Genomic DNA, 26913 nt, shown 5'->3' with positions numbered 1-26913 from the left:
TCTGGTCAACCGAGTTGCGCATTGAATTTATAATTAAAGTTGGAGGAATTAGACCAGAACGTCGATCACGTTATCTTTTAAGAACGAAACTTGAGAAATATTAAGAATTTTAAAGAATAGATTTGGTTTGTAGCCAACAGAAATGCTACTGACGATGTGTGGATTGAAAAAGAGTCACAATGATGCTCATTTCTCCGTCTCGCCATAAGTACTACTGATTATCCAACCACAGTTATAATTAAGAAAAAGAAGTCAGTAAGGATAGGACAAAACCTCTCGAAGATATTAGAGTCACAGCAGAATTGCTCAAAGGTTTAGAATGAAATAACCGCTATACTTGATTTAAAATTTTAAGGTTTTTTATTTTTGTAATTAGAGGGCCCATCTACTCATTTTGTCTTAAGGAAAACAACCTTTAAAGGGCACGACGGCCATCGAATGACTTAATAGACTTGCCCATGCCACGTAGTTGGATAGTCAGTCCTCATTACGGTAGAACGGTCCGGATGAGACTTAAACCCCGGTCCTATCGTTTGAAGACCGATGCCGATGTTGCCATCACCAACTGGCCGCCAATAGCTTACGTTCTTTGAAAAAAACTATTTTAAATTCTTCATACCTCCTGTCGCAAACACCATTAGACATATGGCGGACCTAGGAGTGAGTCTTATAAACATCGCTTAAAAAATTATAGAAGAAACGAAGATTGGGCACTTGGACATCATTCCATATCCGAATAATGGTTTTTATGACCCAGGAAGTGAAGCACTCGTCCGGAAAATGTCAAACATACACACATTCACACGCTGTACGACGCAAACACCCTATTCCGTCAGCTACCGTCCTTCCAGCCAATTAAAGAGAACAGGTTCAATCGAAGCTACACCGGGAAAAGTCTGCCAAAGTTCATTGTATCAACGAGCGGGGCCTGCGCATTGGGGATTTGTTGTCGGCTTTGATCACTGCCGTAAGCCGTACGCGTACCCACCCCAAGAGGTTAATAATCATAAATTTATTCGTCTTCATTTCAGCACAACGCACGTTTTGCCACGGGTGTGTGTGTTCGAGACACGATGCGCAAGTGTGGTGCTGCCTGTGCATGACAATTTGACACACGATCGCGACGATCGCCAACGATCATAGTCAAATGAAGCCGTCGTTATGCAATCGAGAGGGGGCTTTCATGTGTGGGGCGAACATGGGTGGAGAAAGTTTTCGATGATGCAAGTTAATCGCTATTCTGGGCAGAAGTGATAAAGAGTGCTTAGAGAGCTAAGCTGATTGATAAGCATAAGTTATGGGGATGACGTTTAAGGAATTGCTCTTTAGGCAGGCTTAACCTAAATTGCGAAGATACTGATTATCTTGTTTTATACTTCACCCACAGGGAAGTTGTTACGAAAAAGTGATCGAGCTTAAACACGGTGGAACTGAGCTTCGATTCTTGTCGCTAATTAACATCCGACCAGGGCGTATCCAGGGCGTAAAGTGACACCGCGAACGTAGTAGTGAATAGCAGTGTAATGTGATGCAAATAGAATGGCCTTTGGTAGCTATCGAATGTCATTAAGTGTAGAAAGTACACTGCAGAAATTGTGCACGTGCTCGGGCAAGTGTTTACATTGAATAATACAGTGCTTTGGCGTTACATTCGTTAGTGAAGTGTGATCAGAATGGCGTTGGTGAACTATACGCTGCCATTCGGCAATATACAGCCCCCGACATGGGCTACCGCGAGCCCGTTGCAAAATCAGCATGCATCGGCTGTGAACAACCTTCTCTATGGACCCGCCGGTCATCAAGGGGATGATCAGGATTTTTACAAAAATGCCCCATATGCTCCACCGCAGCGGCAATCAAAGCAATCTCCTCAGCAGCATCAGCAACAACCGCTGCAGCAGCAGCAGCAGCAGCAACATACTATTCAGTACCGACAAACGCCCCGGAACAACTATTTGCCTCCTCCGTCGTATATCCCACCCAGTGCCAACTATCCACAGGCACCAACACCGCCTCCACAAACACAACAACCCCCCGGTCGAACGTACGGCGAAGGATCGTACGTAGACGGTACAGGAAACCAACCAAACCCGGCGGGTGTTCCACAGCAATCGCAGCAACAACCACCGGCCCAGCAACCAGCTTACTATGAGTACTCGTCCGGTAGCTACGCCACACAGCCCGGTCGTCCATTTGCGGAACAGCATGCGAACCCGCAGACGGGTACGAGCTATCGCACCAATACTCCACAACCGGCGCCCGGTCCAAGAGCGCCTGGTAATCAGGGCGGTGCAGCCAACTACCCGCAGCGACCACCGGTGTATGCTAGCGTCGGGTCAACGGGGACCCGCACCTCGATACATCCGGTGCTGGATTACGACGAGGAGGACGATGATGATTACTACGACGAGGCGGTGGAGGTGACTCCGATTGTTGGGATCTCAGGTAAGCTGCCTTGTGGAGGAGGAATTATTTATTTGAAGGGAATTCTGTGGTTTCAGGGGGTGGGTTAATCATTTCTATAGTCAGAATATTTGGACCCGGATCATTAGGACCATTGGGTAACTTATCTGCCTGCAATTTATTTAAATAGATTAAGCGAATTTTTTGATAAAATGAAACATCTTTGAGAATCCATTTTTTGGAATAAGGTTGTTTGTAATAGGAGATGATCATTGCGGCACACTGGATGTTTGCATTGGTCGACATCTCTATACACCCTTAAACACCCTTAACCCTTAGCTATGGACTTATTGCCAAAGAAATAATCAACTTGTATTGAGGAAAAAAACAAATCTTAGTCCTTCTCTGCCTAGTAGAAGCCAAACTTGCTTTGAAAAACAAGTGAGTAATCAGTCCAAGCTTAATCGTAGAACCTTACATGTTGACATTTTGAGTTGAGCTATGAGGAACATGGATAAGTTGGATGATAGGACATTGGTATCCAGATGATTACATTAGAACTCTAATATAGTTAAATAGAATTTGATTGTAATTAAGAGGCCTCGTTGCTAAACTAGTATTACAAAAAAGGTTTAAAGCATTCGGAATTCTGCAAAAATAATAAATGGCAGCAATGTGTCACGCTTGGATTCAAGTAAAAATAGCTGAAATATAGTTATTATCTCACATACGACCAATAGAAGTGCGCTATAGGTTCATTCATTCATTTGCGTTGCTAAAATCAATAATCATCAATTTTTGAACCCAATTATCGATGCATATTCTTCGCAAAGAGCCTATAGCCTTATGAATATAACAACAGTTTTTAAATACATCAAACGTTAAATTATGCCCACGTTTCATGCAGTGTGTACTCATGTTCACCGATGTTCGATCGCTGATAAACACAAGGATCGATTCACCAGCTACACACAACACAATGTCTGCTGCCGGTGCTGGCCGCTACTGTCAAGCACCACCATAATGCTTAAGATGTCAACGCAGGGAATGAATAATTTGTTATACAGCCATTCAAAAACCCATGTACCTACCATATAACCCTGACACGCTGTGTAGCGTAGTGCCGCTAATGGCGCAGGTACAACAGTACGATCCACAGCCAAGTGCAAACATGAGCGTGGACGTGGGGCTGATGGGATCTTCACCGTACCGGTAAAAGCTACATCCCCTTGCATCGTCTAGCAACAGTGATAGTCCAAGACCTTACCATCGCTACTGCTTGATTGTGCACATGTGCCCGGACTTATGGACCTGTTGTCTCACACCAAAAATCAATAACGTTCGGAGCGTTCATCATCGGTGGAAAGGGTGATTGCCTTTTTAAAGATCACGAACCACTGGGGATTTTATGACACACATCGGCACAAAGGGGCATCGGATCACTTCGAACCATCCGTCATCTGGCTGGATCGTCTGCAGACCGGTGATGAGTGTTTGCTGTCGTTCCCACGCACGTGCGCACACGTCCCTTTCGTCCTTTCGGGTCGATTGGCTAATTGATTTATTGGCTGCGGTGAAGTGTACCAAGAAGTGCCCTTAAGAGTGTATGCAGGTACGGAGGTGTCTGAGTGCAGTGAATGCCGGTGTCTTAGCCTTGGTTTAGAATTGAGATGGTGGATTTGGAGGTCTGGTTGCATAAGATCTCTATTGCACTAGTTTGTGGCACATCCAGTTCACGGTTGGATGTAAAACCTACGGCTAGCTACTTCATAAAATCTAGAAGGCAAATATATTCGAATTCAATAGACCACTGTCTGTGCTGCATTGTGACTTTTCCCAGACCATAACGCCCAAGAACGATCGCCATTGTGTTGTGTGCTATAGTACGTAGGATGGTCTCCTAGCTCCCTAGATTGAGCGCTCCAAATGCATTGCGATACTGCGGCATCAAAACAGCGATCCTCAAAAGTGTGCCGTGACCAAGCGCGTGCGTCAGCGTGTCATAAAATGCGCACAGTTTAATTAATGAACCAGAGAAATCTACATCTCACCGCAGGGTTAGCATCCTGTGAGAATTGGCTGAGAGACTCGTTGCGTCAGCGTGGCGCACATCTAATACATCCGGCCACTTCCGACCGGATGTCGCTGCACGTGCTGAATGATTGTGCAGGTTTCATCGAGAAGGAAGTAGTAGTAGTAGTAGTAGCAGCAGCAGCACGTAACGCCTACAAAAGCTTTACAACATTTTGGTGGGAGAGTCGTGCGTGGTTGTACCTCGAGATCTCTAAGAAGGGGACAATAGTGGTAAAAATAAATCATTGCACCCTAGTGATGCACCACTGCCTGCCCTTGTTCTTGGTTTGTAACATGTTCTCAAGCTGTCATTAGAGATGAGTTGTTGCGGTTGATCGCTAGCCATGATTGAATGCCGACATCTGATACGTTTTGCAACGAAATACAACATCAGATAGTTGGAAATCCAAGAGTCTAGTGTTTGGCGAGAGGTTGAAGAAAGAGGAAAACGCTCGAGTGGGAGGGCAAAACGGTTCTCAAACAAATCTCATCTTCCCTGTGCGCGGCCCGCCGTCAATGGGCAATTTCACGTCAATGCCAGCCAGCCAGTAAGTCAGTGTGTTAGTAGGTGTGCGCCCAAGCCTCTGTTTTGTTGTTACACCAAAAGCACTGGAAGGAACACCCTGTGTTTCATACACGTGTTAGGGGTCGCATGGGAACGCACTGGTAGTAGCAACATCATCACATCGGATAATTGCTGCGACGTACGCACGAAGCAGCACCAATCGCGTCTTTAGTATTTCACCGTTCGGTTGCGGCCTGTACGTGATGGAAATATCTCACCTCTTGCTACGTGGGCTGGTATGTGCCGCTGATTAACGCTCTCTTTGATTAGCTGGACGACTGGAACGGTGGAAGCTGGTGGTGGTGTGGTGGTGTATGGGCATCTGAACGTTTGGGATGAAATTATTGTCATGCCTTCGCGGCATTAACCGTCAGCTGATGCGCTAATATGTATAGTATGAGGAGCTGGGAGCTGCCTGTTGAAGGACGCATCTCGCGCTGCTGGATGTTTCGTAATACTTCAAATAAACAGAAGTATCTGCCGAGTAATTAGATGCAAAGCAAGCACTACTAGTCGGTTCTCGGTACTGTCCGTGCTTCGGACGGTTGGGCAGTAGTCTCTATACACGTCGATAGCTCCAAGACCAAATTATGCAAAGAAAATTATTGAGGATGTTTTGGGCATGAGATGATAATAAGTAATGAGTAATGAGTAATTCTACAAACACATGGCAGGAATGAGGTACAAATCCCATCCGAACCGTTCACTCATAGGGAGGACTGACTATCCAACTACGTGGTATCAGCAAGCCTAGTATGCCAATCGATGGCCGGAGTTCCCTTAGAAGGTCGTTAAGCTAAGAAGAAGCAGTGTTTTGACTTTACAATATCAGTTGCTAGTGGACTTCGCTCCTGTTCCTCTGGCACAACAACCTCGGTATCAATCTGACTATTCTGAACTGAATTCCAGTGAACCGTACCACTATATGTCCAAGATAAAAGGGCAAATGGTTCGTTGATACTTACCAAAATCTCTTTAGAGATTAGTCCTCATACTAGCTATTCTAGATTTGCTCATTACCTTACTTTTTGGCTTTGCGATCTTGTATGTCACATCGCATATCTAATAGCTTCATTTACTTATTGTTATCCCACAACTCAAAATGCGGGATTAACGGTCCGAATAGCATTCATACCCCGGTCTAACCGAATGACGGCTGGTGCTGCTGTCGCGTTTACCACCGGATCACCCTGTCTATTTATATGTAACGCTTTATGTAAGTGTTTTAAGCTCATAAGTCTGCACAAGACTAAAATTTCGTAGGAAAGTTCGATCAACATCGCTAACAATTTTACCCTTCAACACTCGCTTGTTTGATAGCGTTTCCAAATCACAACCCGCTATCGTAAACGCAAACATGAAGCATCTTTGCATCGGCCAGACGCGATTGACCTCAGCTGGCTGTATTGCTACACCAGGCCTGAATCTACCGTCTGGTTGGTTAATCTACGCAATTAGCATCACGGTGCAAGCTAATGCACTAGATTACTGATCCGGTTATGTCGCTCGGTGGCGACACTTGTGTGTCATCCAATTTGCACCTAGCTCGGTCGCCGATTGCTATTACAATCGTGACAGTGTATGTAGAACTCGCAAAAAAAAAGCTTCCGATGTTCTTCAGATAACATGACATTAGCAAGGAAGTCCTCGTCGAATTCTTTCGCGATGTCTAATAAGGGGAAATAAGTGAAAGGAAATATCATCTCATGTCTCACTAGCTTCCCAAGGACGGTTCTCACCATCCACGTCTAATCGTTACTCATGCGTACACGCCTCAATCCGGGTGTACCAACCGAACAGCAAACGACGGAAGAATGTGCTCCAGTCCAGATTTTGGAGTGCCTCATTCGATCGCGCATTGATCGTGTGCGTGCCGGTGTGAATCATACGTAGCAGCGGTTGGTGCAGCCAAAGTTCGCAGCATTGCGTAGGTGACAACAGGGCCAACGTTAACCTTGACTTTCGCTGCCGGTACTGCACCGCGGTCATGAAACTCGCCGGCAAAGGTCGTGTTATACACGGGCCGCCATTTAATGGCGAGCAATGTTCTTTATTGGCTGGTGTCGTGTGGTTTGTTGCGAGCGTGTGCGTCGCGTGTTGTCGCGAAATTTGACAGCATAAGTCGGCAGCGGCGCCAGCCAATGATGGTGGATGGCATTTTGCACCATGTTAAGTTTATTGCTGGTGCGCTGGGCTTGGCCGGTTTGTTTGTTTGCTTGATTCCTTTTTTGGAAGGAGGTCTGTTACGCCCCGGTGCATACCACCGAACAATCTTCCGGTGTGTCTGTGTGTGTGTATACATAGTGTTAGATTTTATCCAACAAACTGAATGCTGCTGGAAGTAGTAGAAGCTGTTGGAAAACACTGAACCTCTCCTTCCTTCACAAAGAAGGTATCATTTACATCATCTGTGCCCGGTTACACTGACAAACGTTTTATTCAATTAACACCGTCCCACTCAACAGCTCCAATTAATGCACCATTCGAGGTGCTCAGATTCGACACAATCCAGGTGCCGGGAGTCCGCAAAGCGGTGAGAGATTGCGCTTCCAAGAAGCGCACAATGAACCGCATCCATGTTCACAATCTATACGGGTAACGGATCGGATGGCGTGCGAAACTAAGATTAGGCCTTTCGGCGGGGCTTTTTATGCAACGAACACGTACGACCGGTCTGCTAGTAGATGCAACGCGTCCGTGCATGTCGTCCCCGTCGTGTACGCCTGTTTCGCAAAGTGATCATCAGTGATCTTAGCGAGATCTCCAATCAGTGATTCGCTGAAACTTTATGCACACTCGTTATGCGTTTTGTATGAATTAAACAGTTGATGCTAGAGTTCGCTTTTCACGCACGAACCGTTGCAGGAAGTGAACGTGCTTTTATTAAATATATTTTCGGGTTCGAGCATTTGCAACCTAGTGTCTCTGGTGGGTATGGTTTAATGGGTTTCATTTCGTTTTCTGGATTCCGCCGCGCTAGACCATTGTTGGACGGGTGTGAGAAAGTAAAAGGCTAACGTGGTGCTACTGTTGTGTTTCGTTTCGTTACAGATAACCGAAAAAACTTTCGCATGCCAACAGTCACACCGATCCAGGGGCCCATATTTATAAAGAATGGGACCGTTCCTGTTGTGCCATTATTCGCGTATCCTCAAGTCAGCAATGGAACGTTCATCCAAATACCGGTAAGTGTGCACCACATTTAATATAAACTCTGACAGACAACACTGGCCTTCATTCCACTTACACAGCTGTGATATAAATGGTATTGAGCTAGGGATCAATTACTTTTCAACAGCTTAAATGAAATATTGTAAACTCAGAGGATAATTTTAAGATCTGGCTTATTCTCAACTATTCTCTTCTTGATCTAAGTACATCCATGTGCCGATGATGATCCCTCTAGTGTGCTTAAGCAAACCATATCTGTTTTTTTTGTGTTTTCATGATGCATAAGACTTTAGATTTCTGCTTTAACTCTTAAAGAGGGAATTAAATTCTCTATTAAATACAGAGACAAGTTATCCAATACTTCTAGGCCAGATAATAGTGTCTTACATACATCTGCATATTAAAAAAGAAAGATTAAATACAGCCCATAAGCTTAGGACAAGCGAATAAAATATCTCAGAGGACAGCCAAATTTCTATTTTTACTTTTCTGACGGTTACATATATTAGTGGCAGTTATCTATTTGTATGAAATTCAAACAGTTCCTTGGGTGACACCTTCCGGTGGTGTCATTGACGTGATGCGATAGATTAAAAGATCGCTATTTTTTATGCAAATTGGCATCACTAAACCCCCTCCAAGCTGGAATTGGTGGATTCGCGGGCGCGCCCAAGGGTAAGGGAGATCAATCAAAGACCGGGTTTTGCGGTCGGTGGGCCTGGTTCTGTATAAAAAAAGCAAGTTCTGGTAGGCAAAACCGGCTTAACGGACGCCCACGTGACAGCAAAATTTGGATCCATGAACCAAAACGGTTGTCTACCGACAGCAAATGCTCCACGACTGTAACAAAAAAATAAACCTCGCGTTTCGGGGAGAATACGATTGTCAGCTTAGTTGTGTTATTTGCGGATGGTTTTTTGTTTGTTTGTTGCAGCTATTAGAAAAAAAAGGCGTATTACAATCATCTTGTCTGGGGAGAACTTGTTTTTTTTTTATTCTATTACTTTTGCTTGTCTGGTGTTTTGTGGCCGTGCCGGATAATGGTTCAAGTCAATGGACGAAAATGAGTTTTGATTCTTCTGTCGTAACATAGACCCAACGAAACCGTACGTTCCGTTGTGTGGTTTGTGGACGTTGTGATTGATTCGCTATGGGTTGATATTTTAGCGCATGAGAATAAAGCACCGGACAATAAATCCGTCCCCTCGCTGCCAACTCCCAATAGTGAACGTTCTCATGAGGCCTAATGGTTGGTGGATTGCGCCCATTAGGTATAGTAGTGCAACTGCGCGGTTCGGTAGTGTAATAAAATTGGAGACTTGATCGGCGACACCTTACCCAGGGGCCAGTACATTTGAGCTCTCCACGGTAGTTGTCGGAACGAATTGAATCGAACTCCACCTTAGGTTGGTTCACTGTGACCTTCACATTCACTTCCCCGGTCGGGGCGTTGTAAGACCACCTGCAAGAACCTCTGTTTCCGCCGAGAACGAATCGGCGTGCTGTCAACCGGCGGTAAGCTGACTCCCGTTCACCGAGCGTCGTTGGTTATGAAATGATAATTAATTAATTTCTAGTCTTAGACACGCCAAGGACAAGGCCGTGATAATGCCACCTGGTAGCGCACCCGTTTGGTGCTCCCGTTTTATTGTGTGTGCATTTGATCGCATTTCTCATCGATGGCTAGCGCCATCCATTGACGCCTAGCGCTCGATCGTGATCGTTCAGCACACTGAGAAGAAACATATAGTTAGCTAAGAGTCGAAGTCGAGCGTCGTCGGATCACGCCATAAACGCAGAAATAAATCAATTTGTTTCTCCAGAGAGCGGGACATGTGTACATGTGGACATTCGAACACTGCCGTGTGTACCAACATTTCCGGACAATCGCCGCATGCTAAGTTGAGGGAGTTCGGAGACGGCATCCAAAAAAAATTTTATTGCATGCCGTGGCCACATTGGTAGCAAAACATAAAGGAAGCAGAAAACTGTCCCCTTCGGAATCGGTTGTTTATACTTCCACCGGCAGTGTCGTGACAGTTGGTGGAAGACGTGAGCGGACTGCGCCATTTGGTTTGCAAGCCTGCGAAAATGCGATGAATCACGCAGGCGCTCTCGTGGTCCGATTTGGCAGTACGGTCAGGTCTCTGGGGCAAATGTGCTTTAGGGTCTGACACAGCTCACGTAGGCCCGAGCATCTGAGGTAGTCAGCACAGTTCTTTCACTAGACAAAAGAATCCTCAGGTCATCGTCACCAGAATTCGTCGAGTTAGACTTTGCTCTTCTCTTCTATGTGCCAAGAGTTTCGTCATAATTTCGATGCACTTCTCACCTGCCCAACTCTATCTACTCTTCTGTTTCAGATATGGTGGACAGCTTTATCCGTCGCGCTCGGGCTCAGCATTCATGGAGATGTCATCAGAGGTGTTCCTTGCATAAAGAAGTACCATCAACTGTTCTGTCCGACGGCGGGCAATACCTATCCTAGGTGAGTAGGCTGGTGAAACGCGATGGAACGCATACTGGACATAGCAACATGTCCGCTTTATGGCACACCATTTGTGCACTGCATCAATCATGATGGCAGGAGTTGTGTAGCACGTAAACTTCATTAGAGTGGATTCCGATGTTCTTGCGATATTTTATTGCTTTGAAGAAGACCCTTCTTACTGGTGGCCACATACGCGGCAAGCCGTTTTTTATGATCTTTAAAGATCACCTTTTAATGGCTGGAAGTGATCTGAATGTCTACTACATCTTGCTACTATTGATCTTGACGAAAGGTTTGTCGTACCAGGGAACTTTCTGTCTTCTTTCGTATATTTGATGCCTCCGGAATTCAAATGTGGTCCACAATCCGGCCGGATCAGGTCGGATGCGCTAAAATATCAGAAAGATAAATAAGTGACATTTAGAAATGAGGTCACACTGGCGTGTGCGCTCTCAACATGGTCCAATACTGTGACACTGGGCGAAAACTTGAGAGAGCAAGCGAGAGAGCGAGGAATGAAGTGATTATCTTCCTCGCGTTCAAGAGGAGAAGTTCAGACGGGTTGATTAGAATGGCAAGGCCAGCTGTCATCGCCGGTGTTGTACACGCACGCGAACTCGCGCGGCCATCGTACTGTGCCAGTGGCTTTTGGAGTCTCGGTTACTTCGTGACATTCGCAGACGAACAGAGATCGCTAAGTGTGGGCTCGGGTGTGAAGTGTGTGCGCGAGCCCCGAGATACCAGTCGATGTTTATCAGCTAGTAGTGTATCGGACTGTAATATGTCTTTTCTTCTCCGAAAACCCCATCCAGTGACAAAATTGAGATGTTCATCGACGAGAACAAAGCGCTAATGAAGCGAATGTACGGTGACTTCGAGATGGCATCACGGTTTCCGTCGTCCCCGGGGCGGAAACGTAAGCGGAGCGCATCGGGGCCGGATCCCTACGGTGATGATGACGAGTTTACGCTACTGCCGGAACTGATGGATCTGTACGGGGACCCAGGCGGTGAGGTACGGCTCGGTGGTGAATCGTACTTTAGCAAGCTGCGCAAGAAACGTCAAAATCAGAACACCAGCTCACGGGGCGGTAATAATGGTGGAGGACGGGGTGGTGGTGGAACCAGTGGAGGTAGTACCAACGCACGCCAGACAGCAACACCGGCCAACGGGAACGGAGGAGCCGATGGAAGCGGTGAATCCAACACGGGCAGGTAAGATCTCTCAAGACAGAAGGTAGATAGCGATCGGTGGTGAGCTGCGTAACAGTGTTGGATTGGTTCTCCACTCCAAAATACAGGGTTGATGCCTGCGAGTCGAAGATTGAGATAGTGACGCCATACTGGGCGACGAATTCTGCCGGCAAGGTGCGCGCCATCGTCAACACGCAGCACTTTGAGCAGGCGATCCACCAGGAAGTGTGTTCGTAAGTAGATTTCGAAGAGATCGCACCGCATGGTATGAGATCTCTATCCTTCTGCAAACTCTTATCTCTTCCCCAGTAAAACCCAAACGAACCGTTGCTCCGGGGACTGTGGCTGTGAGCAGAAGTACAAATGGCACCGATTGCTAGCGTACGATCCGGACAACGATTGTAAGGGCATCTTTATGGATTGGTTCCTGTTTCCGTCCTGTTGCGTCTGCCGGTGTAATCCTTAGCGCTGGATCTCTGGGATCTCCGCCGATCTACGCACGGAGGACACCATATTTTGAAGAGATTTTGTTTCTTAGATCCGCATCTCTCATTCCCTCCAGTAGGCTGCTGTATTTTTAATTATGATTTGCCACGATTCTATCTCCCGATGTATACTGTTTAAGCAAAACCACCAGCTAAAATGCAACGATTTTGCATTAGACTTTATTTCACTTTTCTATTCCTTTTTAATGCTGTATGATGTATTTTTAAAGTATCAACTATCCGATTTATTCTGCTCTCAAGCATTACAATAAACACGTGGAAAATTCTTACCACAATTGAAAGATATTTTGCCTAAAGGTATATTTTTTATTTACGAAGAGAAATTTAATTTTTTTAAACCAAATGGACATTAAAAAAGTGTATAAACCATTCTTGATTAACACAAATACAAATGGAAATAACGTTTTTTCTTAATCTGACAACCCCTGAAAACAATACGCCCAAAGGTATGCAACGAGGTGTATCATAAAAAAATTATGATCTACCCTTGAAGGTATGCAATGCATTATATTTGTACATTTCGCTAAATCTTTTTGACCGTTTAAAAATGTAAAAATAAATAAAGCAAAGCATTAACTTGACATCTTAAAGCCAATTTTGCTCATCTAACAGAAAAAAAAATGTTTCATCTGAATTCCAGCAGCTCTACGCTCCACACAATCCCACACAGTACACCCATTAGCATAGAAACATCATTTGTCAACGCACGAGAATTGAAATGGAAAATGCGTTTTTCCGGACGAGAAGGAAGTATAATGGTGGCTAGGAATTTTGCAGCAAAAATAAAACCCTGCCGAAAGAAATGCTGCCGAAGGATATGCCAACAGTTTTTGCACAGTTGTTGGATGGTTGATGCTACTACTGGCTGGTTGTTTCCGGGTTGTCTTTTCACTGCATAAATATTATGTTTTGCTTGGGGTTGTTGGTGTTGCGTGTTTGAGTGTGTGCGTGTTTCGAGGTTAGGTTCGAAGGAGGGTTTTTAGTTTTACTTCACAAAAAAATGGCAGGCAGAAGTCACTTCATTCGTACGTTGTTGCACGCATCGTTGCGTTCGCGAAAGGGACCGAAGGAATCCATCGATCCTCGTCAGTTGGAAATTAAGTTGGAGTACGGAAAATGAATGATGTTTGACGAGGAGCGTGTTTGAGCTCGAAATGTATGTACAAGTTCTATTTTGGTCGTCCGTTTCGGTTTGGGTGCTCGAGTTGGAATGCATAAAATGCGGTTCAAGTTGAAAGTAAGTAACGAAGAAAATTTCTACGATGTGACCATTTCTCAACTTCAAGTTCATTATCGATTTTTGTCGAGGGTTTAGCTGAAGCATCTTTACACTTTTCTTCGATCCATGAAAGTATTGGCTGGCGATGGGTGAGTTGCTGAAAGAGAGAAACAATCTCGATTCGATGTACCGAGGGTGATTCGATCAGTAGTGAAGACATACAAAATTTCATGAAAAAGATCCAAATTACGCACATCGAATCGAGTTTCATAATTCATATAACTAAGGAAAAACAAAACTAAAATAAAAGCAAAGGCATACAAATAATCAACCCCAAGGACACTTTTCATCCTATTTCACAAAACATAGCGAATGGGTTGAAAGTTTACTTACGCCTTTCAGGTTCGTGATGGCTTTCGAGTTTTCCAAACCTGCACCATCGTGTTTGTTTCTCTTTCCTCAATAAAACCAACCCAGCGAGAGTTACGAAAGCAGGAATGCGAAACAGAAAAAAAAACGAAAGGACGAAAAATGTCAAAATGACTTATGTGCTGTGAATGTACAATTCCATGAACGTGCGCCATGTCCGTGGAAAGTCCCATCACAGCTTTGTGGAGGGGGGAGGCTACAAAAAGAGGAGAAGGCAAGAGGAGGAATACGAAATTCTGAAACAGAGAACGAATAACAAGATGGAAGCGCTCGCTGGGAATAATAAGTAGCTTGTTGGGTGTTCGTCGCGAATCGTCACAAGAAAGTTGTTGAGTGAAGGTTGGTTGGCAAAATTTGTGAGATGGTACATGAACATTACACTTTATGAAACTGGCTTTTTTAAAAGTTTATTTACGGTTTTTTATTCGACTACTGTTTTATTTATTAAGAATTATTGTAGCTTGATTGAAGCTTAAACCATTTATTTTTCATTTTTTCTCCAAATCAGACGATTTTTGTAGCTCTCGTAGCGCCGAACCGATATCCTCATACTTGATGTTGTGCTTCAGCTGTGTCATCTCCTTCTCCAGCTTGTCCGTGTTGCGTAGAAAGGGTGCAAGCAACCGTTCGTCGTTAATGTCCCCACCACCGGTCAGATAACTCACAACGAACGACACAATGAAGAAGCTAATCAACCCCAAAAGCGAGTAGTGCATAAAGCTTAGCTTAAAGATTAGTGGAACTGTATCCGTCTCTACAGTTTGCGCCACAGTTTCAGTTAGAATCGTAGTTACATTGGTGAGTATGTCCCCATCACATCCATCGGTCCGCAGTGGAAGCATCGGTGGTTTCGGGTTTAGTTGAGCACCCGTCATTACCGTACCGGTGATAGCCATTGAAACAACCGCCGCACTGATAATACCTTTTGTGTTGATGCGCCGCGAAATCATACCAGCCGAGAACATCCCCAACATCGTACCGGATGTTACACCCGAGGACGCAATGGCAATGTGCATCACCTGTCCCATTCGTTCGGCAACGAACACGAGTCCAAGCACCAAGAATCCGAGTAGGACTACCAACATCTTCATGATGTTGCTTGCCTTCTTCTCGCTTGCATTCGGCATACGATGGTGGATGAAGTCTTCGTATATAGTACCCGCCAGGGTATTCAGTACCGAGGACATCGTCGACAGAGCAGCAGAGAAGATTCCGGACACGAAAAGCCCCGGAAGTCCTGGAATCTTCGTGCCAACGTCCATAATGTAGTACGGTAGAATTTGATCAATTTTGGAGATCTTCTTTATGGAGAACGGGTCGCAGGTTTCGTACTTGGCATAGATCAGAAGTCCGATAAAGCACGAGCAACTCTTCACGAAGATAAGACCCCCGGTAAAGATGATGAGTGAGTTTTTGGCTACACGAAGATCCGGGACGGCGAGGAATCGTTGAACGCAACCCTGATTTACGGCTAGGTTAGAGACCCAGAGAGTTGTGAGTCCTAGACAGACCGTCCAGAACGATGTGCGAACAAAGGGGTCCGGATCCATACTGTTGGGGAGACGAAGAGAAAAAGAAATCAGTTTTGATTGATATAATGAGTGTAACATAAAGGGTAAAGAAACTTTTACTTGAAGAAGACAAGTCGCTTTCCACGATCAGCCGCTTCCCAAACCTCCATGAATCCACCAACAGAACTAATGCCTAGTACGATCACAGCTATACAAGCTCCGATCATGAGCACGAACTGTAGGGTATCGGTCCAGACAACAGCTCTCAGTCCACCAACGGTAGTGTAGAAGATACAGATCACACAGATAATCGGTGTGATTACGTGTAGATTAATGCCCGTTACCTGACTGAAAGCGAGCGCTGGAACGTAAATCACAATCGGGATGTAGATGATGCACTGAACCGCGTACACCAAACTTGCAGCCGATCGAACGAACTTGTCAAAGCGCAGCTCGAGATAGGTGAAGGCGGAAGTTACTTGGAGGTCGTAGAAAACTGGCAGATAGATTGATTTCATTAGGAGCGCAACCTGCAATAGGAGTAGTAGTACAGATCGGCTAGAAGTTGGAGTAATGGAGCTTATAGAGAAGAAAGGCTCACCGTAAAGGCTGGAATTATGAACATCCAGTACTGCGTCCCGTGACTGTACATTTCAGACGGTACTCCTAGCATTGTGATCCCCGAAATATGACTGCAGATAGAGATCACCACAGGTGAATTAACATTTGTTTTAAATGAAAATCTAATTCGTTCTTCAAACCTACCTTGCAATAAGGGAAGCCGACACGGGGAATTTGTTCATCGTTTTACCACCCAGAAGATATTCCTTCTTGTTGTTCTGCTTGATCTTCGATAGAAATCCGAAGTAAACTCCAATAAATGTGGAGAGTAGTAGAAGCAGCGCGAAGATCGTATAGTCAAACCAGGAGAATAGAAGTGTCTCGGTGATTGGTGATGGCGCTGTGCTGCTGGTAAGGATGCTCTCAGTTGTTGTAATCGATGAGGCATCCGATATCGCAGTTGAATCCATTACGATCGTGGACGATTCCATGACTACCGTAGTTGGCGTACTGGATATGGTGGACATTATACTAGAGGTAGTCTCAACTGCTGCAGTGGTCAGTAGTTTGGTGGATTCGGTTATAAGTTGCGTTACGATTGTAACAGGATCGAATGTAGAAGCTGTTGTTGTCCCTGCATAGGAACCGGTGGACAGTTCCACGCTAGAATCCTCCAGTAATACTATATCCTCGTCCATGGTAATTCTTTATAGTAAAAAATAAGAGACTAAAAAAACAAATTCCAGAAGGTTAGAATTAGTTCCTGGAACGATGATAAAACTGTTTGCACAAAAACGTGACGTAAAAACATGTGCTGGGCGTTGTTGATCAAAAACAATAAGCTAGAAAATATCTCAGGCGTGCGCGTGTCTAAGGCTCGAAACTGATCTGCACTGTCATCGGCGTTATAAATCACGCGCGGGATAAAGTGTGCTCCGGATCAACAGAGCGGTTTTATTTTTAGCCCAATTGATAGTGACACCATGATACGTTGTGTCGCACGCTAACGGAATTAGCTTCACGGGACTAAATTATTATGACACCGTGCTTAACATGAATGAGGGAGGCAAATTGATATGAGATCACTGGAACTTTGGAAGGGGTCACAAATTATGGTCAACATTTTCACTTACAAATCACTTCCAAAATTTAGGCACACAGGCTTCACTTTTTACAGCACATCAACTAACGGATCTACGGGGACTGCCCTTCTCGGTGAGCTACCAGCATCCAGAGATCCACAGATGGAACTGAATCTACCGCATTCGTGCAACTGGTGAACAGCGAGCAGCTTTCCGAGCTAAGCATATAAATTGCATACACATCTTCTGACAACAAGGTAAACTTTACACCAGAAACAAACACAGATAAACGCGTGCTCCAGCTTCGAGATAAATAGTCATTCCGAATCCACGACAGGTGCGACTGGCACGATCCATTCTGGCACTGCTTAATCTTGCACCAGCTTTTGACTTGTGATGGAATTCAAGTGTATCAGGTCACAGGGAAGGGTGTATGCTGAACCTACTCTTCAAGCGAACTCGTTGTACGCTACTGCCACGAGAATTAACCTAGAATGAAATGGTCCAGAATGCGACTGATCTGCATTCTACTTACCTATGACAATGTGACAACAACTGCTCTCGAACGAGATGCGTCTGCTTCATCTGTACCTTCCGGAGCATAGAATCAACTGTGGTGCATCTTATCACAATGGTGTGGACAATCAAGCGGATCATGCTGTGCAAGAAGCGTATAGCGTCACGAACCGCGTGGGCATTTCAATCTCGGACAGAGGCAACGATGATCCTATTCCAGTGCCGTTGGACGCAGAGTAAAGATGATGGTGGGAGTGATTGCTAGTTGCGTCGCGCTGCATGACGCGTTCCCTACGTTTTGGACTGATTATGATGGGTTTCGATGCACTTATCATTGTTGGTAGTTTCCATACAGTAAAATTCCATTGCGAAGATAAAGTTGGAGTTGAAGTTCCTAAAATTGTGAAGTCGATTAAGTTGGGAAATTGGGGAATCTTCTTCTTCTTGGCTTAAACACTAGTAGGTCACGCCAGTCATCTAATAGCTTAGTACACTCTTACTGATACCACTTAGTTGGATAGTCAGTCCTCACTACAGGGGAACGGTGCGAATGTTATAATAATGTTATAATCCTTTTTTAGCTCAGATTGTTCATGTTCATCATTTGACGATGAACTGCATTTTGTATCATAATGAACAAATCAATCATTAAAGTTTAAATAATTATTATAAAAATCTTATGACAAAATGATTCAAAGCATCATTGGGCATTTTTTAGGTCATATGAAATTTGTTTTAATTAGCAATACGCCGTCCCTTATGAATAAAAAAAATTGTTTTAATCGAATTTATGGTACGATGAAAAACAAAACGTTTGTACTTGTGACATGCAGGCAAAACACAATCTTATTTGTTTTGCGGTAAGTATCTATTGGTAATAAAATATTTGCTTAACTTTTCAATATCAATTTTGCATTGCAAATTACAAACATTTAGGCGTATAATTAACAATATTCACCAACTTTGTTCAACTGTTTCAACACACATCCACAAAACTACAAGAGACAATCATTTACTTTACTCGTTTAAATAACGATTCAATTTTGGCACCCCGCTTCCTTCACTCCTGACATTCAACCCTCATTTGTGCCGTTCGCCCAACCCCGTCAGCAGCTCACACATCGAACGCAAAATTGGCATCATTTGCATTTTGAAGTGCACCTTGCACTTTGATTGAACGACTAGTGCCATCATGTTACGTGAATTGTATGAATATGAAAAAAAGGTGAACATGAAGAGCATAATTGAAAGCCAACAGTTTTCCTGCCCTCTCGCAGATGAATCAATCAATATTTAACGCTCAATTTTTACCCCTTATCGGTCATTAATGTGCGTCGATTCCTTTTTCTTTCCACCCCTGACGATCACACAGTTTGATTATTTGATGTGATTTTGGTAGCGAAATATCAAACAAATTGTCCGCCGATGATGCACGTGTGATTGGTTTCAAATCCGTTTGTTCGGAAAGTTAAATAGAAGTAATTAGACGTACAACATAGTACACCACGGGCATCATATACTATTCCGGATCGATGTCATGGGAAAAAATGGGACCTTTTTTTCGTATGTTCACTGCTGCCATGTACCATGCACTCTGTGTTGTGCCTGGTGCTCGGAGTAGCCGTTAAGAGTTGAGCAAACATTAATGTTTATGCATATGTATTTATTTTGGTGTTCAATGCTATGATCAAACGAATCCATCGGGCGCCATGTTGTGGGTGGGTCCGGATTTGCAGTGCGCGTGATTTATTAATTAATTATTGCAAATTAAATATCGCCCACTGCTTGTGGCGCTGCGTCGTGTTAACATCATTATTGTATGGGGTGTTATTTCTTTTTCAAGCCTGCCTACATTAGCCTTAATCAGATCGTCCAAATATATTTTTCATATATTTTTTTCATATCAGACGTGTGATTTTTGCCATATTTTTTGTTTGTTTTTGCGATCTACTGAGGGAAAAATTTTTTTACTTGATTTAGTCCAAAAAAAACAAGGCCAACATATCTAAACAATGACGTGAAACGATTTTTATCCCTTTTTATACTCATGTACCTACATTTATAACTTTTTCAGCGTAATTCAAGACTATTGCAGGTTTAAGAAGGTCAACTTTTAAATTCAATATTTCCAAACTAATAATTAAAAGAGCAAAATTTAATACATAAATCAGACTAACGAAGTCTCTTTGTACGCCTAAATGTAGGCAATCCAGTGGTTTTGTCCAATGATTCCACGTCCCTATTATAGTGTTTCTCAGGGCATGGAGCGGGTTTTAGCTTGAACAATAATAACACGTAGCTTTTCCGGATTGTTCGTTCTCCAGAAATCGCAGATTACTTTAGACATGGCGACAACTGTTACACGAACGGCGAAAAATTATATCCTTTCAATCCTTATTCGTTTTCCACCATTCCTTTTTTGTTACTTGTTGTGTTGTGCATGTTTTCAGAAGTACCACGAGCAATCCGATTACAGGGCAACTGCATTCGGGGCCAATTTCTACACTGCCGTAAAAGGGAGGTAGATGCATCTTACAGTACAGTGTTCTACTAGCCAGTCCAGGTTTGACACACCGAGTTTGGCTGTGTTGGCGTTAGGTTCGGGAGTGATTGGCGGTTTCGGTCTCTAGAGTAGTGAAGACGCTCTCACTGCTGCGTGATAGAGCTTGTCGATCATTCTTAGATTTGACGCTAATCGAATCGAGCTTGTAATGTCACCGCTAGACTGCACTGGAGAACATTGTACGAAGACAAATAACTGTTTGTGGTGTTTCAACAATATTTTTATATAGTCACCACAATCGGTGGTGACAATACGGCGGTAAACCGTAGTAATATAATAAAAATAAATAAAAATAAAATGTTTCTTTTGAGATTTAACACGAAGAAAAGAAAACCAAGCTGTATTCATAGTGATCATGATTAAAATAAAATCCCCAAAGCACTTTTCATGAGCAAGTTTAAAGGAAAAACACCAACACAATCTTTGGTAAGCTTATGGAATTGGTGAATTCCTAATTCCCCAGAGCTTTTCATATTTGATGTCTTCATAAATTACTGCCCTGCTGGTGAGACAAAAACACACTACTGCTGCAGCCTCAATCACACTACAAAACCAAGCTTTATGAAGATATATCACACCCGTTCGGGGCACTCTACAGGAGACCACATACACCGGCGGCGCACACATAATGAACAGCGAAATGGCATTAAGCCCGTCCCGTAAAGCGGTACCCAAGGTGACTGTGGCTAAAGTAAGCGGTGGAAAATTGCTTTTCCGGAGCAAGGATTTTGAAGTTGGAAGAGTTGAAAAAAGAGCCAAGGAAGCGACAAAAAAGGCAAGGGAAAGAAAACACGGAAGTACAATATTAGCCTATGACGCTGTTGCATGATTACGCCCGAGCATGCTGGAGCTGGTGGATGGTAAATTTTAATTTATTTTAAACCCATTCGCTTTAACTATTCATATATGACATTGTTGGCAGCAGACGAGAGCAGAATGCTGGATGAGCTGTACAGGAAGTACCGATTAATCTGGTAGAGTGTTCGCGCGTATTAAAGCTCCTCACTTGAATTTTTGGGACTTTGGTTAAGGAATTTTCAGTTTAAAGTTTTTCGCAAATTGAAGCATTAAAATAAATTGACTTTTCATCAATATTGTGTTTTCTAAACCTTCTCCCGAAAGCAAAACACAAATCCCCTGGCGCGGATCGTATTCTCGCAGACGAAATTATCTGCAAATGAGCGTAATGAAGTGATGAGACTTCTTCCGGAATCTCCACAGCCCACAATTCGGTGGAGTGAAAACGTCCAAAACAAGCGGACGCACAGTAAGCAAGCTTTCATTTGTAAGGCTTTATCGTTTTGCTCGCTCTCCCTTTCGGAACCCGGTAAGGAAGTACCAAAAAGGGGGAGAGGACAGACGGCTTTAGCTTTATTGCCCAGCTCACTTACGCTGCCGGAGCGCCCATTTTCATTTCGTGGCAGAGTTACAGATTTAGCACGGCCCAAAGCCTGCGGCAGGCTGACAGTGATCCTTGCTGACGAAGTCGATGCCACTTTGCAGGCACTTAGCGGACGCGCAAAGCGAACTGACAACAATCTCGGTGGTGGCAGCAGCAAGGAAGCCATTCCGGACGTTTGAATGCTTTTATGTTGGGCTTGTGTAAGGGAGAAGCGGAAAAAAGCAAATCCGACATACTTAGGCATGGAAACAAAAAAGCGGAGAAGACTGTGAAAGAAATTTAAATGAGTGCAATTGTTTCTTCCCTTCCTCTTTCCTTTTGGTTTCCTCAGTTTCCCTTCCCGGGCACGGTTTCCTGATGTCATCCAGCTATCATCGAGGACGATGAGCCCAGAAAGTGTCAGATTTCAACGGTACTTGGCTACATTCCAACGAAAATGAGAAGCACATATTCAAACCTTTGCAGAGGAAGCCACATCCTGTGGAAAGCCGAAATCTAGGTCAGGAGGGAGTCAGGACAAATTCAACAGATTCTTCCATCCAACCCCATTTTTTCGGGCACGGCTTCCTATGGCTGTGTGAGTCAATCAAAGACAGGGAGCTGTAATGCGGCAGATTATCATCATCACACGGTTACGCAGGGAATGCTTTGAACATGGGGTAAGGAGGGGGGGGGGGGGAGGGTGAATTCTGGGATTAAAGACGCTGAAACGAACCCCACTCTCGTGAATGCAGGATGTAACAAAATTACCGAATTGATGTGGCTGTCTACTGAGCGAGAATTGACTTTACGTGCAGCGAGTTAAATAAATAGGACGAAGAAGAAGCTTTGTCATCCCACGAGAGAAGCAAATACAGGAAACGCTGCTTTGATGCTGGAGAATAAATTTGCAGGATTTTTGTTGTTGTTTTATTGGTGGATTATAGACCAACAATCGCGAAGGCGATTGTAAGGTTTTGTCATATTTAAAAAATAAAGTTTTATTTTTTTGAATCAGTTGCAAAGGATATGACACGCATTTTAAATATGATCAGCGTTGCCCTGAGATAAATGGGTGATTTTGTCATGAAAATTGCATAACTTTAAGCGCCAAAATTGTGCGTAGAAAAAACAGTATTCATTAAGAAAAAAAAATGAGCAGAATCAACACCAGAAGTACCTGATCAGTCATCTTGACTGTTGACGTCGCTGTTGCATCTACGATAGAATTGTACGCGGCAAATTCGAGGCAGAACGCTCTAGTGTACTAGCCTTGGTTATATTCTCAGAAGAACTAAGATCCTTTCCATTCTCTTCTAGCGGATCCGAGCTCCGAACTGATTAAACAAATACAACGTTGTATAACTAATGCCTCCCTAGCAGAGTCCAGAGGTATTAATTAGCAGGGCGTAGTGAGTTTGTTATATGAACTAGAGTTTTCAAAAACGAGAACATGATGAGTGTATTTCAAAAAATGCTTAGTAATATTTTGAAACTTAATATCTCATAAATAATGTTCTTGATAAGATCCTCTAGAAAAGATCCTTGATAAGAAACCTCTAGGATACCAACTTACTTCTAGGATAACATTCAAGCCTCGTTCTGCGAAAAGTATCTCCAAAATCTTGATTCTCTTTCGATAGAGATGCATTTACAGCACAAGGAAGTAGAATAATTTCTCGTTAGTTTGGAGTCTTTCAAGTGAATTATTAAGCGACTTACCTACACTGAGCAGAGCTTTTGCATTAAATTACACTCCTAAATAAAAAAGCATCTTACACAGCTATCTGTACAATTCACAAAATACACCAAATTCTTCTCACATACTCTAAGACCATCCTTATTTTGTTAGCGTGTTCTTAGTGGGAAGGATCAGGTTTTCTGAAGTCGTATTCGTAACTTCTTACCGTACTTAAGTTTCTTTGCTGTCTCGATGAGTAGGAACTTTCTCCTAATTGAAAAAGTGGTTTAGAAGTTTGAAAGTTACTGATCAATTTATCGTGAGTTCTAGTTTCAGTGATTTTTTCTATTTTCTTCTGATTAAGATCTTCTATGATTGCATTTCAATCGTGCAAGACCAGTTTATAAATGTTTCCTAGGAAATAGTATTTATTTAGGACAATGATAAAGTTATTATGACCAGGGTTGAAAAGGCTTAGGTTAAAAGAGGATCTCAATTGCAATCTGACTGATTCTACTCGCGGTTCCTGTCATAGTTTCTTTACTTTATTCGAGGCTTTATAAATATTTGTAACACATTATGACACTTAGCGCTGTAGCAAGCTCCATTATGCTGAACTGATACTTCTCTAGACTCTCCAGTATCTCTCTGCCTTTCACTGTGTGGAGTGAAGCTAAAGTCACACGATGGTTAATGGATGCTGTACATTTCAACACTGTTCTTCGACGCCTGAATTTAGGCAATGGTCTTTTAATTAATTCATATATGATTTGGCGTGCCTTTGCAACAGAAGCCAAATTAAATAATAAGATAAATTACTACCAAAAACACACATTCTAGCATCAGCTGCAAAGAAACGAACCTCTGCCATGCAGCATTCCCGTGAACATAAAATGGAATCACAATAAAACTAGGAACCGAACTTCCCGAAAAAAGTTTCCCAATCAACCACAATCTTATTCTGCACGGCTGCATGCGCTCAGCATGTTTCCGCATGTTCAGCATCTTTATTTGTATCTGCTTTGCCAGCAAAGAAAACAAGAAAACGTCATCAGGTGCATCGAACCAGTTCCAAACCATTTGCATACGGTAATACACACATGAGCAGCTGCAATGTCCTTCGCTGAAGACGTTGAGGGAAAGAAGAAGCAGAGAATTAGACGGGAAAACAATTTTCTCATTTTATTGTCCATTGGAGCTGACTTTGTTTCGAGGTTTTTGCTCGTGTTTTTTTTTCCATTTCAGTTTGAGCGTTGTGTTTTGTTTTACCAACGGAAAAGGATTTTCAGTATGTTTATTATTTGTTTTGCATTTTCTGGCGCACGCGAGTTTAAGGAAGTGACGTTAGCGATTTTCAGTAGTGTTTTTACGGGGGTTTTCATGAAACCTTCGCTCCATCCGGGTAGTGAAACTCAAGATAGAAACGGGTCTGTCGTCGAAACGTCGCTTGTTCACATTTATTTTATATCACCACTGGGCGTACGCAAGAGTGTCGTAAATTCAAACTTAAACGCTTCTGCTCTGATTTCGATGGGATTTCGAATCACTTCTCCTCTTCCTTCGCTGGCATCGCGTCCATCCTGGATGCGAAAAACTGTTCAGATGTGTCCCGTAGCCTTTCCTGGGACAAGCAACCGGCAATGAGAGGATCCAGTGCTTCCCTTACGCTCTCCCTCATGAGTCGTATTTTCACTTGTATATTTTCACCCTCTCGTACGGGTGGGGCACGCTTTGCCGATAGAGGTAGTTTTCCAGCCAAACACTGGTGCAGCCAGATTTTTCCCTGTGTGTTCTGTTTTCACCTTCCAAAAACGCTCTTGTGCACACTTCATCACGCAGCATGACTTTTTATGACCCCAGTAGCTTGAGTAGCGCCTCCATAGAAACGCATGCCATGTATTTCATGTGGAAAAGGTGCGTTGTGGAACACCGGGCGTTTTTTTTTTGTGCTGTTCCTTCCCTAGCCGGGAGTATCTTTTACCCATCGCCACGAAATCGGTCCCTTGACGAAGGTTCTCGGGCACGCATGGTGGATGTGAGTGAACGAATAAAAAGAAGGATATCCATAAGCGACCACCGCTCACCGGTGGTCCTCATTGCCAATGAACATCATCGTCACCATCATGATCGAGTCTGGAATCGGAAAAGTGGGTCGGAAACAACACGAGGAACGACGCCAGGAAGCATAAAAGTGATGTGTTTTCTTGCGTTTTTATTTTGCTCCCCGATACGCAGCATCTGAAAACGGTGGCGGAATATAAATTCCTTGATTTGCTTCCTATGAGTTGGATTTCCCCGTTTCACTCTGGACAAAGGATTCCGAATGATACACATGCGAACCAGCATTTCAGTTTTACGGCCACGAAGAACTGTTTTCCGGAAGCTTGTAAAGGGGTTCGGGAGAACAAAAAAAAGATCCTTTGTTTATGACTGTTAGGGAAAAAAATCAAAGCCAATTCGGCGTGCTGTAGAATCGAGGGAATGACACTTCCGAAAATAAAGCAGAATTTTCTTAACTTATTTTTCTTTTTTTTCGGTTGCGGGAAATAGAACGAAGATGAGAATTTTTATGGATGATTTCTATTTTCCCTTTTTGCGTGCCACCGATTGACCAGTGGAGCTGCTGAGTTTTCTTCCCCTACCATCCTTCCCAAAAAAACTCCTCATTTCAGCAAACTGACCAACCAAACCAAAAATCGAGGGGTTGGTAATGAATCGTTTAGGAAGATTAATAATGGGAAATCGAATCGACGGGTTCTGGGCTATGGGGCTGGTAAAAGCTCGTAAACTATAAGATCCCGTTTCCTCGGCTCGGATAGTCTTTTCCCTCATACGAAAAAAAAACCCAGCAACTGGACGCTTCCTTTCCTGGGGCGATGGTTGTGTTTTTATACGAATCGATGGGATGATTGGGCCTGTTCAAGTGTTCGCCTGGGAGTCGTAAAGTGTTGTGCTTCTTTCTAATTGATTGTGGTCCCTTGTTTAGTGGCTCGATGAAGGGAGAAAATTGAATTCGAAGCATTAATCGATTAGAGGTTTATTCGAATTTAAGGAGTTCCTTTGGTTAAGCAAAAGGAACAGAAGAGGTATGAATTAATTTTCTTTTCTTTAAATATTTTTTAATAAGTAATTTTATTAGTTACGCATGGTTCAGTAATCAAATAGCTTCGTTGGTGTGATTGAAAGTAGTTACCAATTGACTAAGCTAGTATTTATGGATTGTTTTATATTGCAAACAATATATATAATTACAATTTATTTATTAACTAAATTGTTTTACATCTAAACTAACCTAAACCTAACCTAAAAGAAACCTAATTAATGCAAAATATTCCTCACGAAGTGTACCGCACGAGAGTTGAGAGCAAAGAGAGCGAGCTCGCCCGTTCTGTCGACCTCGAAGGCTGTGAAAGATTCTGGCCGTGTTGCCAGAATCGCTGCTGTAGTGTTTTATAATAATTATTATTATTAGTTATCGTTCACAACGTAATTCCTCCCGGGGGTAAAGGAAGGTCGTCCCCGGCCGTATGATTGTTTTCGAGTTTGTCTATACAGTTTACGAAATTCT

General features: G+C 43.4%; 3 protein-coding genes across 3 annotated transcripts in view; 1 reads left to right on the top strand and 2 right to left on the bottom strand.

Moving 5' to 3' along the window:
• Positions 1 to 26913, bottom strand: part of LOC126565319 (GILT-like protein 1) — a 390535-nt gene that overhangs the window by 18987 nt on the left and 344635 nt on the right. The window lies entirely within an intron of this gene.
• On the top strand, positions 1512 to 12374 carry LOC126564424 (protein spaetzle 3). The gene is made up of 6 exons (XM_050221467.1): positions 1512 to 2445; positions 8093 to 8226; positions 10576 to 10700; positions 11516 to 11917; positions 12004 to 12129; positions 12206 to 12374. Exons 1-6 carry the CDS (start codon positions 1674 to 1676, stop codon positions 12360 to 12362), a joined length of 1716 nt encoding a protein of 571 aa, XP_050077424.1. The 5' UTR covers positions 1512 to 1673; the 3' UTR covers positions 12363 to 12374.
• Positions 14539 to 16820, bottom strand: LOC126564239 (sodium-coupled monocarboxylate transporter 1-like). Its single transcript, XM_050221228.1, has 4 exons — positions 16327 to 16820; positions 16163 to 16253; positions 15682 to 16091; positions 14539 to 15601 (listed from the first exon to the last, which is right to left on the bottom strand). Exons 1-4 carry the CDS (start codon positions 16818 to 16820, stop codon positions 14539 to 14541), a joined length of 2058 nt encoding a protein of 685 aa, XP_050077185.1.

This window comes from Anopheles maculipalpis, chromosome 3RL (genome assembly GCF_943734695.1).
Source record: "Anopheles maculipalpis chromosome 3RL, idAnoMacuDA_375_x, whole genome shotgun sequence".
Classification (NCBI taxonomy): Eukaryota; Metazoa; Arthropoda; class Insecta; order Diptera; family Culicidae; genus Anopheles; species Anopheles maculipalpis.
Note: the sequence above shows the minus strand (reverse complement) of the source record. Positions and strands in the feature narration are given on the sequence as shown.